General features: G+C 35.5%; 1 protein-coding gene across 5 annotated transcripts in view; it reads right to left on the bottom strand.

Moving 5' to 3' along the window:
- ABCA10 (ATP binding cassette subfamily A member 10) overlaps positions 1-16,005 on the bottom strand; it is an 81,795-nt gene extending 65,790 nt beyond the window's left edge. The window contains exons 1-5 of one of the 5 annotated variants that reach the window (XM_037993244.2): positions 8,483-16,005; positions 7,048-7,190; positions 5,234-5,438; positions 2,463-2,627; positions 1,694-1,797 (exon numbers count right to left, since the gene is read on the bottom strand). In XM_037993244.2, coding sequence (XP_037849172.2) covers positions 1,694-1,797; positions 2,463-2,627; positions 5,234-5,438; positions 7,048-7,143 — 570 coding nt within the window. In that variant the 5' untranslated portion in view covers positions 7,144-7,190; positions 8,483-16,005. Of the gene's footprint in view, positions 1-1,693; positions 1,798-2,462; positions 2,628-5,233; positions 5,439-7,047; positions 7,191-8,482 lie in introns of those variants that run through there. The other 4 variants (XM_008011969.3, XM_008011970.3, XM_008011971.3 and 1 more) reach the window with 4 other exon arrangements.

Genomic DNA, 16,005 nt, shown 5'->3' with positions numbered 1-16,005 from the left:
AATAAATTGTTTAGTTACAATTGAGCAACCATGTCAAACGAAAAGTAAAGGAAAATCAAGAAAGGCTTCCCTAAAAAAGTGACATTTTTACTGAGTGTTGAAGGCTGTGATCTTTCCTAAACAAAGACTGTGCGGAGAGGGTTGAGGATGGAGAAGAAAACTCTGAGCAGAGTAAACAGTATATGAAAAGGAAAGAAGGTGTATAGTGCATTGGAGCACATAAAAGAGGCTCCTGCCACAAAATAAATAAATAAATAAATAGACTGTAGATAAGGCTAAAGAAATAAACCACTCCCATAGTTTAGGCAAGATATGATAATGATGTGGCCTTGTTCAGGTGGCAGAACTGAAGTACATAGATTTGAGCTTAGAAATAAGAGGCCAGGTAAAAGATTGGATATGATGAGTGAGATACAGAAAATTTTCTCTGATAATTCTCCAGTCCCTTTTGATCAACTAGGTGGTTTTAGCATTCACTGAGATAGGGAAAATTTTATAAGACTCAGTCATATTCACAGAAAAACATTCACATTCAGTTTTGAGCATACTAAGTTTGAATTGCTTGAGACATCAAAGTAGAGGTATCCAGCAGACAGTCAGATATATGGAGCTAGAGCAGAGGTCCAGCTCTTTTAGTCCCTAGCTCCTTTAGAAGTCAGCAAACTTCAGTTCCCAGACCAAATCTGACCCACCACATGTCTTGTATATCACATTTTATTGAACACAGGCACACTCATTTGTTTGTGTTATCTATAGCAGCTTTCATACTAACAGCAGAGGTGAATAGTTACAACACATTTGGCTCCCAGAGCCTAAAATATTTACTGTGCGGTCCTTTATAGAAAAATGTTGCTAGTCTACAAGTTAGAGTTCTTGGAGTTATCAGCATATAAATTATAATTAGAAGCATGGGGATGAATGAGACCATCCAGAGAAAACATATAGGATAGAAAGAGATGCCTGGGATAGAACTTTGTGGAACTACAGATAGAAAGATATAGGAGTGTAAGGGGAGATAAGTTGGTAAGAAGACTGAGAGGGAAAGGCTAGAAACAGAGAAGGGAAATTAGGTGAATCCTATGTTATTTAGTTGAGAAATCAAGTAAGATGAGGAATGAAAAAGTTGTTAATTGACATGGGAGTTGTTATTTACCTTAGAAAAAGCCTTTTTGATGGTATGGTAGGGATAGATAATATTGACTTGAGTTGAGTCAAAGGAGGACAACCCTTTCAAGAAACTTATCCCTTAATAGAAGGAAGTTAGGGTAGTCGTTTGAAGAGGAAAGTGGATAAAGGAAGGTCTCGACCATAAGTGAAGAACTTAATTTTAAATCCTGAAGAGAAGAATCTAGCAGAAAGGCAGAGATTGAAAAGAGGAGACAGAAACAAAAGTCCACAGTTGAACTTTGCTGATGAAGTTGGGAGGCATGGGATCCAGACTACGAACTGAGGAAAGACATTAGGGATGAAGACAGAGAAGGAAAAGAATGGGTGTAGAGGGTTGTAGGTCTGCAGTTTTATAGGGTTTATGTTAGTTAGGAGACATTCCCGTCTGACAGCTTTTATTTTCTCTGAGGATGAGAGGCAAAGTATTACCTCCTAAGAGTGTATGAGTAGGGTAGGGGATGAGGCAGATATTTAAAAAGAGGGAAAAATACAGATTTAAAATATAGCTTTGAAGTTAGGCACTTACTTCTATAATGGCAGCATTAATTGCAGCTTGAAAAGCTACAAACCCATTTAGCCAGTACTTTGCCAAGTAACAAAAAATGTCACCATGCATGGCCCAACAGTGTGCTTTAAGGAAGAAGAAAAACATGTCCATAGTTATATAATGGAGTCAATTGCTGGAATCAAAACTTTAACTTTGGCTCAAAAATAAAAATACCTAAATGTTAGCTCAAAGCCTATGATTATATGATATGGAGGATTTTTAAAGTACTCTACAAAATTGGAGAAAAAAGAATATATGATGCCAGGCGCAGTGGCTCACGCCTGTAATCCCACCACTTTGGGAGGCCAAGGCAGGTGGATCATCTGAGGTCAGGAGTTCGAGACCAGCCTGACCAATATGGTGAAACCCCATCTCTACTAAAAATACAAAAAAATTAGCTGAGTGTGGTGGTGTGTGCCTGTACTCCCAGCTACTTCACAGGCTTAGACAGGAGAATCACTTGAACTCGGGAGGCAGAGGTTCCAGTGAGCCAAGATCGCACCACTGCACTCCAGCCAGGGTGACAGAGGGAGACTCCGTCTCAAAAAAAAAAAAAAAAAAAAAAAGGGACATATGAATAGTTGCCAAAATAATGAGACTCATCCTAAGTTAAAGACTGATGATTAAGTTCAGGGGGAAATGTATATTAATTATTTACACGGTTGTATTAATATTCCTAGCAGTCATTCCAAACAGGGGATTCCGTGAAGTACCAAAAAAAAATTATAATCAGTTTTCATACAGTTACCTGTGTATTCAGTGTATTCCTTTATAGGTGGGATTCTATATCCCCAATTAAACTTCAGCTGATATGAGAAAGTATCACGAAATATAACTCCCACTACTTCATAGTACTTTTTTGGAAGTACTATATCCATGGTCTCTTCGTCTGGTGTCCCAATGACTGTTCTTCCTACCATGTATGAAAAATATAAATAAATAATCATGTAAACTTATTACTGGAGGACACAAAAACAAAATACAATTGCTTACCTTATATAAAATTAGTGGTATTACATATTATTTCTGGATAGTTGCCTCTTAGTAAAAGGCTGAGTGAAACTCAATTGTTTTAATTTCAGTGTAAATACATGAAAAGACACAAAGGATATATTGTCTTTTAAAAATTTGTAGCATATTGTTTTTAGTATGATCTCATTTTGGTAAAGAAAAACTGAATTTGTGTGCCTATGTAAGCATAGAAACATATTCTATATATGACCATGTGCATATTTGTCTTAAAAGATACACACAATTTGAATGAGGGGTAGGGGAGGAGAGGAAGCAGTGGTGAAGACGAAAGGAAAAGCTCTCATATTTTTGCTTCATACAAGTTTGTACTATTCAACTTTTTTTAAAAGTAGATATTACTTTAGTAACTAAAATAATTTAGGAATTAAAAGGAAAAATATTTAAGGTAAGCAATACCAATACTGAGAATTTCGTGTTTTCTTTTTTTCTGCCGAGATTATAAACTGGTATCTATCACATGAAAATAGTATGCTAGAAGTAAATTGTATACAAAGAATCAGAGTACAAAAACCAAAAAGTATAGTCTACCTACAGATTCTCTGAGGTCAAGAACACTCTCTAAGAATTAAGTTTATAGTAATTAGTGCATAATGAATGAGTTTACCATCTGCAGGAGTAATCCACCCAATAAGTGTTTAATAGATCTATTACTAACAGAAGCTTTGAAAATCACTGAAGTCCAGTTAGTGCCTCCTTTTTTACATGTTTATGTATTATGTTCTCAAAATTTTATTAATTTTAAATTTCACTCAGGGTGAAGTCTACATTAAGATGAAGAAGCTGTTTATTTTATGCTGTAGCCATACCTTTCAAAACTCCTCATCCTTCCAAATATAGAGTCAGGTGGTAAAACTTTTATGAGGACAATGCTAACATCACTGATTTTTTCTAGAGGTATAAAAAATACTGTCAAGGCCAAACCATGAATACTTATGCTAAAAAGCAAGAGTTAGATAAATGTAGAGTAAGACAGCGAGAGAGGAGCTGTGGTTGGAACAGGCCAGCATGGTAGTTGGAATGAAGTACTTTATATAAGGAAGAGGCAGAGTCCAATGGTCCATAAGACTAAGACAGAAAGTGGCAATTAGCTTACACTGTGCATACAGGAAGAATAGTCCCTGAGGCTTCAGTAAATGCTTCATGAGTTCAGAACAAATGAGTTAAATGACAACACAAAGGAAGCGAGTAGAGACAGATCAGGGCAGAATCAACACTGTGGTGAGGCAGAACATGTAAACAATGCAAGTAAGCGGAGGCCGACGGAAGTCAAAGCTCCAGAAACTGCAATGAAGAATTACAAAACAGGGTAAAGCAGCCAGGGATAACAATACCCATTCCAAAGCTTGCATAAAATAATTAAAATTCAGAATTTGGAGGTGTCCCTTGGCATGGTAATCCAGACACCAAAAAACTAAAGAAAAGTTTCAGAAAGACAAGAAAAAGCAGTGATTGGAGCTGAGATATTAACAGATTGGATAAAATGTACAAAAGGATGAAATGGTCAATGTTCAGAACACTAGCAGAACGAGAGTTAACAACAAGAGAAATGTGATAGTAGGCTAAGATTACTGAAGAAAAGAACATTTTATCCTGATACCTTCCCTATGCAGGAGCAAAGGCCTCTATGGAGCAGGCCAGAGACCAGAGCTGACAGCCAGTAGTTACTCCTAATGGCAGTAGAGATATAAAGGATGGTAGGCAAAGGTCTCGCACAGTAAGTATGACTCTCAGATGTTCTTATTTCTTTATAAGATGCATACATCAAATTAATGCAGCAGTCTACATAACATAGAGACATCTATTTTCTGAGTCCAGATATCCAGAAAAAGTCTTATGAGGAAAAAAAAAGCCTCACTACTCTATGATCAAGGGCCGTGAATTTGTTGACATTCAGTAGCCAATACCTGATTTGATTTTAAATAGATTTTACATGCCCTGAGCTATACATTTTAACTATTTTTATACACCAAACAGTAATGCTTTTTTAATGCCACTGCTAAGCTTGAGTTTGAATTTCAAACATCTTTGATTTATAATTCCTATATACTGGGAACTATATTTATTTCAATCTCAATTGAAAATAATTAAAAATCCTTAAAAATTTTTGAAACTCTTTAAATTATAGAATACCAACCCAAATAGAAAGTTTTTTAAGTTAAGTTTGGGAAAAGTGAAATTTGTATCATCTAAAATGGGTCAAATATTTTTTTTTTCCTCCTACTGCAACAGCATGTTCTAGTATAAAGGGCAAACGGCATGTGTGTCATTAAAAAAAAAAGAGAGAGAGAAAAAAATCAAGTAAATCTATTTCATCTCTTACCCACCTACCCTTAGCCTCACACCAACCCCTGTATTGTATATATAATGAGAATCTTTGCCTCAATTGAGAATGACTGACCCATAAGCTAGATAAGTAAATTCAACCTGCAAAAAAAACTTGAAAATTAAGTCACATAATACTGAAACATTGGTTATTGGACAGCACACCTTTCATAAAGGAAGCCGAAGCCATCTTATTCATTATCCTTCGTGTTACGTTACTGACTGGTGTATATGCCACTACCAGGTGAGAGTCATTAAACTGATCCACACTTCCCAGGACTTTAGGAGGTTGTTCAGGAAAACGGGTAGCTCTGAAGTATTCCGAAAAGATGCACAAATATAGCCCTAGAAACAATGTTATTGTCCATTCCTCCAGCACACAAAAGAGAAATGAGCCATGTTATAACATGGTCCAGACCAGTGAGAAACATCCAAACACATTTTTAAGGCAAAATGTATTGTCATTGAGCATAGCTTCATTTCAGTCTGTAATTTTTTTCTGTCCCAATTAATATCTATCCTTTAAAAAAAACAACACTTTTTCAAAAATACACAACTTTTGAGATAATATCAACAATTGTAATCAATCTTAACCCAGTGATTTAGCATTCCTATTAGTGGGACTGCCACTGATTTTATGTCCTCATATTTGAAGCAACGTAAGTATATGGCAGCACATAGAACACATTCTTGCCAAAAATATTTAACCAGAATTGGATCCTGCTTTTAGAGCCAACTCACTGCTTACAAAAAATATAGATGATAAAGGGATGACTTAAATGACAACATGGACAGGCAATCAGATAAAAAGACAACATGTAATATTCAACAGGAAAACTAGTTTTGTCTCATTGGTTCCTGAACAAATCAACCTTAAAAGACATTTTGGGGGAAATCTGGAAAATTGAATTTGGCCATGGAACCAGATGATATGGAATTATTTTTAATTTTGTGTAGTGGGATAGTGGTGATGTAGGGAACCAGGTTCTTAATTTTTGGAGACACTAGCTAAAATATTTAGCCATTACATAGATTTTGGGGAAGAAGAGGAGACAGAGAGATGAAGCAAAGCTGGCAAGATGCTAACAGCTGTCAAATCTGGATGGTGGATGTATAGGTGTTTATTGTACCAATATTTCCACATTTCTGGATTCATATTTTTTTAATTCTAGTGAGTGATAAATATAGATATATCCTTCTTCAGTATATGAACCAAATTTTTGATTGAACTGCTTCAGAAGCTATTGCAGAGATTTAAAAGGACGATATGAATCCTGTTAGTTCACACTGAAATGGTATTGACTATTTCTGAACAGACTGCAATCTCTACATGGTCAAGGCAGATCCAGTTATGTCTCATATTCATGTCAGCATACAATGTCTTAATATTCATGTCAGCATACAAGAAACTCAACAGAATGCAAAGGTATTGACAATCTGTGATCTTGTTCCATGAAACCACTCCATGTTGACAAAAAGCATGGCTTTGAAGAGATTCCAAAAATAGTTTGCAAATTTTTACTCAAAGGTATTTTCCCGGTCTTACCAAATAACATGACATTAATCGAAATGTTCCCAAATAGTATCAGGGTTTGCCCATTTAAAAATCTATTTTATTTTGCCTAGCTTATCTTTCCCCTGGCTGTCCCTGCCCCCAACACAGAAGTTAGCTAAAGGGGTAAATCAGAATGACTCTGAGATTTGAATGCATTAATTATGTGGAAAACGGCTGGTTCTATTCTGCAACAGATTATTTTTCAGGAGCTGTCAGATGAGCTCTTTAGTTAATTTCACCTTTGACACAAATAGTATCCTATTTTGCAAAATATATCATTTTGCAGTATTTAGAATCTCAACTAGCCAGTATGATAATTAAAAATCAGAATTTATAAACAAGAAAAGTAATAAAAATGACATAATACTATATGATGGATTTTCATTTATTAACCACGAAAAAATATATATATAGTGAATCATACCAGTAAAGTCTCTCTTTTTATTCTCCATTTTTTAAGAAAATTCTTGTACAGAAGAGCCTGAATTTGTTGACATACACTTATCTCTTTTTTAACCATTTTGTCCTGTTCATTAACAGGGTAAAGTAAATATTGTAGAGCAATAACTAGGGGAAAAAAGAAAAAAAAAAGTTCAGTTACAGAAAGCCTTTGAACATTTTGAAAGCATAATTTTCAGATGCACCAACTAAATGCTTTATATGACATTGTAGTAACATATTCAATCAGGATTTTAAAAAAGAATATAAAGTATTAGTGATTGTAAAATGTCTTCTCAGTTGCTATTTCTCTCCAGGCTTTTATGGCTATGAGGGAGATAAAGCCGATAGTATATAAGTATAAGTCTTTTCTCCTTTTGTCTCAGGAGTCACTTTTTTTCTGTGAAATCTTAACATTACATCCACCTAAAGTAAATCCCTCAATAAGATCTTAGCAATGTTTAGAGTCCAAAAACCACTTTCTCTTTACTTGTTAAGAAAAAGAAGTTTAACAGGAAGAAATCACTTTCTGTTCCTTGTCAGTCAGCAATTTGACCACAAGCAGTCTTATTTTGAATTGCATATTTGGCACATTTATTTGATATCTTGTTAACCACTGGGCAAAGCAAAGTCAAAAACACTATGGTCATTCTTAGAATCCCAAAAAGCTAATTCATTAAATCTCCATTTATGAAGTAAATATGTAAGATACATACAGATTAAAATCAAAAACATCAGCTAATATGACTAGAGTAATTGATTTGTAATAATGATTCTTATTCTTTGTTTTCAGTTTGAAAATCCAGAACTGATCATTTAGTATCACAACTATGACTACTGAAGTCCATTTGAATAAATGTTGATGTTATATACAAATTATAATGTTCAGAGAGAACTTGCTATATTTCCCTTTTTTCATAAAATAAAATGCAAAGCCAGCAAAACCCAATATAATCTCTACATTCTAACTTAAGAAAGTAGAAACATTAAGACACCAATCTTCACTTTATGGATGCAGAGGTCTACTTAAATAGCTCCATAAGCAAACCACAAAAACATTTTAAAAGAACAAAAGAACACAGAAAAAAGGAACTTGCTGTAATGCTCACACATTCTAAAGAAGTAAAACCTTACAAATTCTCCAAAGGATATTCAGAGCAGTGTCAGAGAGAGAATTTATTGTCTGATAATATTTATATACACCTCTGAATCCATCCATCTTTCATTTATCACACTAAAATGTTATAAAAGTTTTTAAAATAAAATAATTCACTAGTACTATAACATAAAGCATAAAATAATTTAGAACATCTGAATAATATAATTTTAAAAATTTCAATCAATATGTTTGGCATTGGCTATATACTTTATATCTTAATAATCTTATGCGAAGTGAAAATGTAAAACAAATTTTAACTTACAGTTAAGAAAATAAGAGAGAAGTATTTAGAAGCACTTGGATCCACTCGTCTCTTTTTGTCCAAGAAAACAATGAAGAATCCTTCAAGGACTCCTCTACAAATGGTTGTCTCTTTTAAAACTGTTTTTATTCAGTTTGGCTTCTGAAAAGCCATGGTCTGTGTGTAGAACATGCCAACAAATTCTGTTGGTTTTTTTCCTATGTTTTTCTTCTTGTCCAGTTACTCTTCAGAGACCTGAATGAATTGTTGGCTGAGTGTGTCATGTGGTATTTGTTTTTTGCTCTATCTTTCTGGCATACACACAAAAAAAAGAGATCAAATTCAAAAAGAAAAACCCACATATTTACAATTGCATAGATAACTACATATTTACAATTGCATGACTTTTAATAATTAAAAATTTGATAGCCAAGCTAAAAAAGGAGCAAATTAAAGAGAAAGTTGAACACAGAGAGAGAAAATGAGGATTACTCATCTTAGAAATCTGAATCATTCCAATGAGACAGTTTTATCTGAAAGTTAACTACATTTCAGTTAAATGGTTCCTTGTATTCACTAATTCCTATGTACTAGAAAGTGTTCTAAGGGTTTAAATGAATTCTCCCATTTGATACTTAAAGCAAACCTACAAAGTTGGTACTCTATTTATATTTGTTAAACAAATTTGAAAGGTGGGGTTAACAGGTGAAGTTATTTGCAGATGTTTAAATAAGTGTGAAGCCAACAGATGAGTCCAGAATAGTGTTTGGACTCCAAGATCCCTTACTCTCAACTACCACTATGAAAATGGTACTAATCAAGACAATGATATCTAATACCCATTTTAAAGGTGTAGTGGTATAGACTAGACGGGCATAACTTTAATGATTTTGTTACTTTTTTTTCAGCTACAACTAAATTGGATATGCTCAGAATGGCAAATAACCCCTCTTTATCAACGCTGAAAATCTTATTATGTGATTTTAACTATAATAACACATTTCTTGGTATGGATACAGAAGCTAATGACCATTCATGAACATGACAAAGACAGAAAGGGTAAAGGACTCAGAGACTCTTCAAATTTTCATTAGGAATACAGAAATAAATGGTTCCTTTAATTGTAAATGTCACTAACAACAAAGGAAGTATACTTTAATTGCTTTCCTTTGTTGTTAGTGACATTTCTCTTCCTATTCAGGCAAAATCATTACTAGAAGTAAAAGTTCATGAAATAGACAACATGAAACTTAACCTGGTTCCAATCCCAGACATTAATGGTAATATTCAGTTAAATGGGTGGGAAAAACAACTAAAATCATACTATGATACAGATATATACCCTTTCTAATCACCAAATTTTAAAAATATTTTTTATTTCCATAATTGCTGTGATTTGAATGTCTCCTCTAAAATTCATGTTAAAATTTTATTACCAATGAAACAGTATTGAGAAGTGTAGCCTTTAGAAGTGGTGATTAGGTCATGGGGGCTCCACCTTCATGAAGAGATTAATACATTATCTTGGGAATGGATTCCTGATAAAAAGGATGAGTTAGGCCCAATTCTCTCTCTCTCATTCACCTTTCACCTTTCTACCGTGGGATGATCCTCACCAGAGACCAGTGCCATGCTCTTGGACTTCTCAGCTTCCAAAATTGTGAGAAATAAGTTTCTTTTCTTTATAAATTACCCAGTCTGCTAGGTACAACTAAATCTGCGGTGTTCTATTGTAGCAATAAAAAACATGCTAAGACAATAATTTTAGGGATTTCAATCTCCAATATGGTACAGTCAGGAGTCTGAGACCTGCATTGCAGACCTGTCACTCATTGTCTGTGTCCCTTGGAGAGGTCATATAAAATCCTCAGGTCTCTGTTACACATTTATAATAGGATTTGGATCCTTTTCATTCTAAGCCTTTGTATATTTATAATTATACAGTTCTGCTACAGAGTCAGAATGCTGAAATACTCCAGATTTAGGCTTATGCACATCCACATTATATAATACCAACTAGCACCTCCTCATCAAACTCTTCCTTACTCTTGAGTCCTTGACCCCTGAAAGCATGATAGCTTTCAGCAGGTAAATGTACTAATTAATGAACAATCAGAGGCAATTTAGCAGAAGTTGTCCTCCACATATCTCTACTTCATTCTAATTTCCCAGAGGAAACTGAGCCAATTTTTCTCTAAACTCAACACCGCTGCATAATCCTTCAATCAAATTCTATTACCTAATCTAAAAATCTGGCTCTCTTGGTTATCTCTTTTTATTTTATTGTTAACTTCGATTATAATCTCTCCTCTCCTTCAGCAGATTATAGCAGGGACTGTTCTAATCTCGTCTCTCCTTCCATCTTTCTTTAGATATGTCTGGCAATTACATATGAGAAAATATTGTCACTGCCAGCTTTCTTAAGCTACCGTATCTTATAAAGTATCTTATACATTAGCTCATCTTCTCACAATTATTGCCAAAATTTCCATTGTATTAATTTCCTAGGGCTGCCATAACAAAGTACCACAAACTGGGTACCTTAGAAATTGATTCGCTCAAAGTGTTAAAGTCTAGAAGTCCAAAAATCATTGTCCTATCTGAAAAGCCATGCTCTCTCTCCCAGCTTCTGGTGATTGCCAGCAACCCTTGTCATTCCCTGACTTGCAGATAAATAACTCTAATATCTGTGTTGTCATTACATGGCATTCTCTCTTCTGTGTGCCTGTGTCTTCAAATGGCATTCTCCTGTGCATTTGTCTCTTTCATTCTACCAATTTTGAGTTAGTTTGCTCCTGTTATTCTAGTTTCTCGAGTTGCCATTTTAGGTTATTTGAGATCTTTCTACTTTTTTGATGTAGGCAAATATTGCTATAAACTTCCCTCTTAAAACTGCTTTTGCTATATCCCATTGGTTCTAGTATATTGTGTTCCCCCTTTTTGACTCAAGAATTTTCTTAAAAATTTCCTTTTTAATTGCTCCATTGATCCATTAGTGGCTCACAAGGATGTTGTTTAACGTCCATGTATTTGTACCATTTCCAAAGTTCTTCCTGTTACTGATTTCTAGTTTTATTCCATTGTGGTCAGAAAAGCTACTTGATAAAATTTTGATTCTTTTAAACTTGTTGAGACTTGTTCTGTGGCCTAACATATGACCTTTCCTGGAGAATATTCCATGTGCTGTTGAGAAGGATGTATATTCTGCTGCTGTTGGACAGAATGTTTTGTAAATGTCTGTTATGTCCATCTGGTCTAATGTGTGGTTTAATTATAATGTTTCCTTGTGGATTTTATGTCTGGATGATCTGTCTATTCCAGTTCCTTACAATTATTTATTGCAGTATATTTGTCCTTTTAGATCTATTGATATTTGCTTTATATATTTCAGTACTCTTGTGTTGGGTACATATGTATATATAATTATTATATCCCGTTGCTGTACTGGCCTCTTTATCATTATATAATGGCTTTATCTCATTTTACAGTTTTGGTTATTTTATCAGATGTAAGTATAGTTACTCCTACTCCTTTTTTATTTCCATGTGCATAAAATATCTTTTTCCATCTCTTCACTTTCAATATGTGTGTGTCTTTACAAGTGTAGTGAGTCTTTTGTGGGCAGCAGATAGTTGGGTTTTGTTTTTTATTCAATCAGCCACTACTTTATGTCTTTTGATTGAAGAATTTATTTCATTTACATTCAAGTTAATTATTGACAGATAAGGGCTTACTGCTGCCATTTTGATACCTGCTTTCTAGTTGTTTTGTGGACGCTTTCTTCTCTTACAATCTTTCTTTGTGTGTAAATGATTTTCTCTAGTAGTATTTTGATTCCTTGCCTTTTATTTTTAATATATCTATTATAGGTTTTTGCTCTGTGGTTACCATAAGGCTGACAAAAAACATCTGATAGTTATGACATGTTATTATAAAATAACTTCTTAATTTTGATAGTAAAGACATAACAAAAAACTGTACACTTAATTCCATTCTCCTCCCATATTTTGAATTTTTGATGTCACAATTTTTATATTTTACATTTTATATTGCCTATTTCTTAACAAATAATTTCACTTATTTTTAATAGTTTTGTCTTTTATTCTTCATACTAAGGATATAAGTGGTTTATGCTCCACAATTACAGTATTAGAATAACAATCATGTTAGCATTCTTGTCTTTAGATTAGAACTCCCTTCAGCATTTCTTACGGGACAGGTCTGATAGTAATGAATTCCCCTCAGCTTTTGTGTGTCTAGTAAAGCCTTTATCTCTCCTTCATTGCTGAAGGACAGCTTTGCTGGATACAGTATTCTTGGTTGGCAGTTTTATTTTCCTTCAGTACTCTGAATACATCATGCCCCACTCCATCCTGGCCTGTAAGGTTTCTGCTGGCAAAGTCTGTTGTCAGGTGTATTGGAGTTTCCTTATATGCTATTTGCTTCTTTTATTTCTCTATTTTCAGGGTGCTCTATTTGTCTTTGACCTTCCAAAGTTTGATTATAATATATTTTGGGGTATTTTTATTTGGGTTGAATCTGATTGATGAGCTTTCATCTCCAAGTTCCTGTATATTTATATCTTTCTCCAGGTTTGGAAAGTTCTGTTATCATTTCTTTGAATAAACTTCACACTGCTTTGTCTTTCTCAACTCTCTCTTTAACTCCAACAACCGGAATATTTTCTCTTTTAATGTTGCCCCATCAATTCCATAAGCCTTTGTCACTGTCTTTTCATTCTTTTTTTTCCTCCTCTGATTATTTCCAAATAGCCTGTCTTTGAGTTCACTAATGTTTTTATTCTATTTGATCAGTTCTGCTCTTGATGGTCTCTATTTCATTTTTCATTATGTTCCCTGTATTTTTCAGCTCCAGCATGTTTGTGTTTTTTTTAATTATTATTTCAATCTTCATTACATTATCTGACAAATTTCTGAATTGTTTTTCTGCATATTCTTGAAGTTCATTGATCTTCCTTAAAACAGCTATGTTGCATTTTTTGTCTGAAAGATCACAATCTCCATCACTTTAGGGTCAGTCCCTGGTGCCTCATTTTGTCCACTTGGTAAGGTCATATTTTCCTAAATGTTCCTGATGCTTGTGGATGTGTGACAATGTCTGCACATTGAAGGATTAGGCATTTATTCTGGTTTCCCCAATCTGGCTTTGTTTATGTCCATTCTTCTTCAGGAGATCTTCCACAGACTCTACGGAGACTGCCTGTTGTCTTTCCTGAGCCCAAGACCAGTATAGCTGTCTCAGTATTAGAGCATTAACGGGCATGCTAAGCCCAGGTTTGCTGTGAGTATTGTGAGAGCTCTGAGATTTATGCAGCTTTCTAGCCCAGATAGACCTGAGGAAGACCCAAGGAGGGTACCTAGGTTGTATGAAAAATCTGGCCAGAAACCTAAACCGAGAAGACTGTTCTGGTAGCTAAGATAGATGCCCATCTCCTACAGTCCCTGGACAGGTGAGGTAGTTCCTTGATTGCAGCAGGAGAGGCCAGGGCTGAGACTGGGGACCCTGGGATCTCCTGTAGAATGGCAGCTGGCAAGCCTATCTTATTGGCTCAGATGAGTGTGCATCTCCCAGCAGGTCTCTGCACAGATGGGCTAGTTCCCTGACGGCAGAGGGATCAGAACTGAGGCTGGTTTCCCTCAGGATCTATTATGGGACAGAGGCTGGAGAGCACGACATGGAAGTTCAGGCTCCCAGGATGCAAGATATGGGTGAGTCTCACTCTAGGTCCTTGTGTGAGCAGTTCTGAGCTGGGACTTCAGCAGAGATGGGCTGAAGTCAAGTCACAGGGCAACTTTCAGATTCATTGTCTGCAGTCAGAGGAGGCTCTCTGTTGAGGCACTAGTGTACATGATTCTTTCTGGACTCCCTGGCAGATGGTTTTGGTTGCAGGCTCAAGACCAAATGGGTTTTTAGCCAAGCTCCTTGGGGAATGGAGCCATTTCCAGGCTTCAATCCAGAAGCAAAATCAGCAGATCAGCCACTAGGGTGCTAGTCTGCACTCTCAAAACAACCTCTAGGTTGTGGGATCCACTGGGGTTTCACAATCTTATACCTGAATCATGAGGCTCCTGCACAGAGACTTTGGTCTGTGGTGTTGCAGAATTACTGTTGTTATGCAGGGTGGAGGGGTAATGAGTGGGTTACCTTCTATTACACCATCTTGCTGGCATCATTCTCCCCAGTTAATTTTGATGCTGCTCGTCAATGAAACAATAGTCTACAAAATGTGCATAGAGCAATGAAACAATGGCTTTCACAGAGTAAACCTTCAATTAATGTTAATTACCATTTTTAACGCTTAGTTCTTATACATCAAGTCTCTTTTAACAGTTGGAATTCTTTTACTTCTTAAATATCCCAATTAAAATGCCACTTGTTTTTTGCTCATCTTGATGCTTTCTCCCAGTGGGAATTACCAATGAAATTCTTAAGTAATGATTTAAGGAAAAAAAAATTACCTAATTTTTCTGAAGGATGTGACTATCACTGGTTTTACTTTTTGAAGCAAAAGAAGTGAGAAGTAAAAAATTAGATTTGAGACTATGGTTATACCTTTATTTAAAAAGATGATACTCAAACACCACCATTTCTGGAGGTTTCCTTTAACCATCTCTGCCCATCTCCCTCCAAGTTATCCCAGTTAGAATAAAATTTACTTTCAATATTCGAGATAACAAAATTCTGTGCCATTTGGAGAATGCCTGAAACGTTTCCTATTTTGTGGCTCCTCAAAAAGACCAAAGGAGGGATTTATAACTGATGGTTACAATCTAACTTCAGGTTCTTGTCCTGTCCTTTCTAAGGACCATTCCTGTCCTTTTCAACCTCTAGCCGTTCTGCCTTCTTTAAGTTTGGTGAATGGCTAGGACTATCTTCTGGCTCACCCCTCTTACTCTTTGTTCTGACCTCTTGAACTCTGTTACTGCCTCACCAGTTCTCAAATGAACTAGCACTTGGGTGACTGGCTCAGAAGAGTTCAGTTCTGGCTTCTTAGTTCATTCAGCTCTGGCTTCTTAGACTGCCTTGCTGTCACTGCCACTGCTAAGCAGCCTTACCCCACCCCTTTCTGGGACCAGAAACGTATCCCTTTGGCACAAGCCTCTGCTGCCATCTGGTGGTCACAGTTTCACTCTTTTTCTGCCCCATTTCTACTAGACATACTAACTAGGCACCCACCCACACCTTGCATTGTGCTGCTTCCACCTGGCAGGATTAGAAACTGTGTATCTCATGGTTACTGAGATTTAAACAAACAAACAAAAAACATTTAATTTTAAAGTGAGAGATACAATATTTTTAAATAATCTTGACATTGTCACATTTCAGTGTAAAATTCACTGTCCCCCAGCAGAGTTACAACTCTGAATTTAAATTGTACATTATAAATTCTTTTGAGCTTTAACTAGGCAAAAGAAAACTTTCAGTGGCTTTCTATATAATTCGGTTCTCAACTTCTGTCTCAGTTGTCTGCTGTATAGGTTTTACATCCTCAGCTGCATGAAAATAACCATGAGGACAAAGAT

The sequence above is a fragment of the Chlorocebus sabaeus genome, chromosome 16 (assembly GCF_047675955.1).
Source record: "Chlorocebus sabaeus isolate Y175 chromosome 16, mChlSab1.0.hap1, whole genome shotgun sequence".
NCBI lineage: Eukaryota > Metazoa > Chordata > Mammalia > Primates > Cercopithecidae > Chlorocebus > Chlorocebus sabaeus.
Note: the sequence above shows the minus strand (reverse complement) of the source record. Positions and strands in the feature narration are given on the sequence as shown.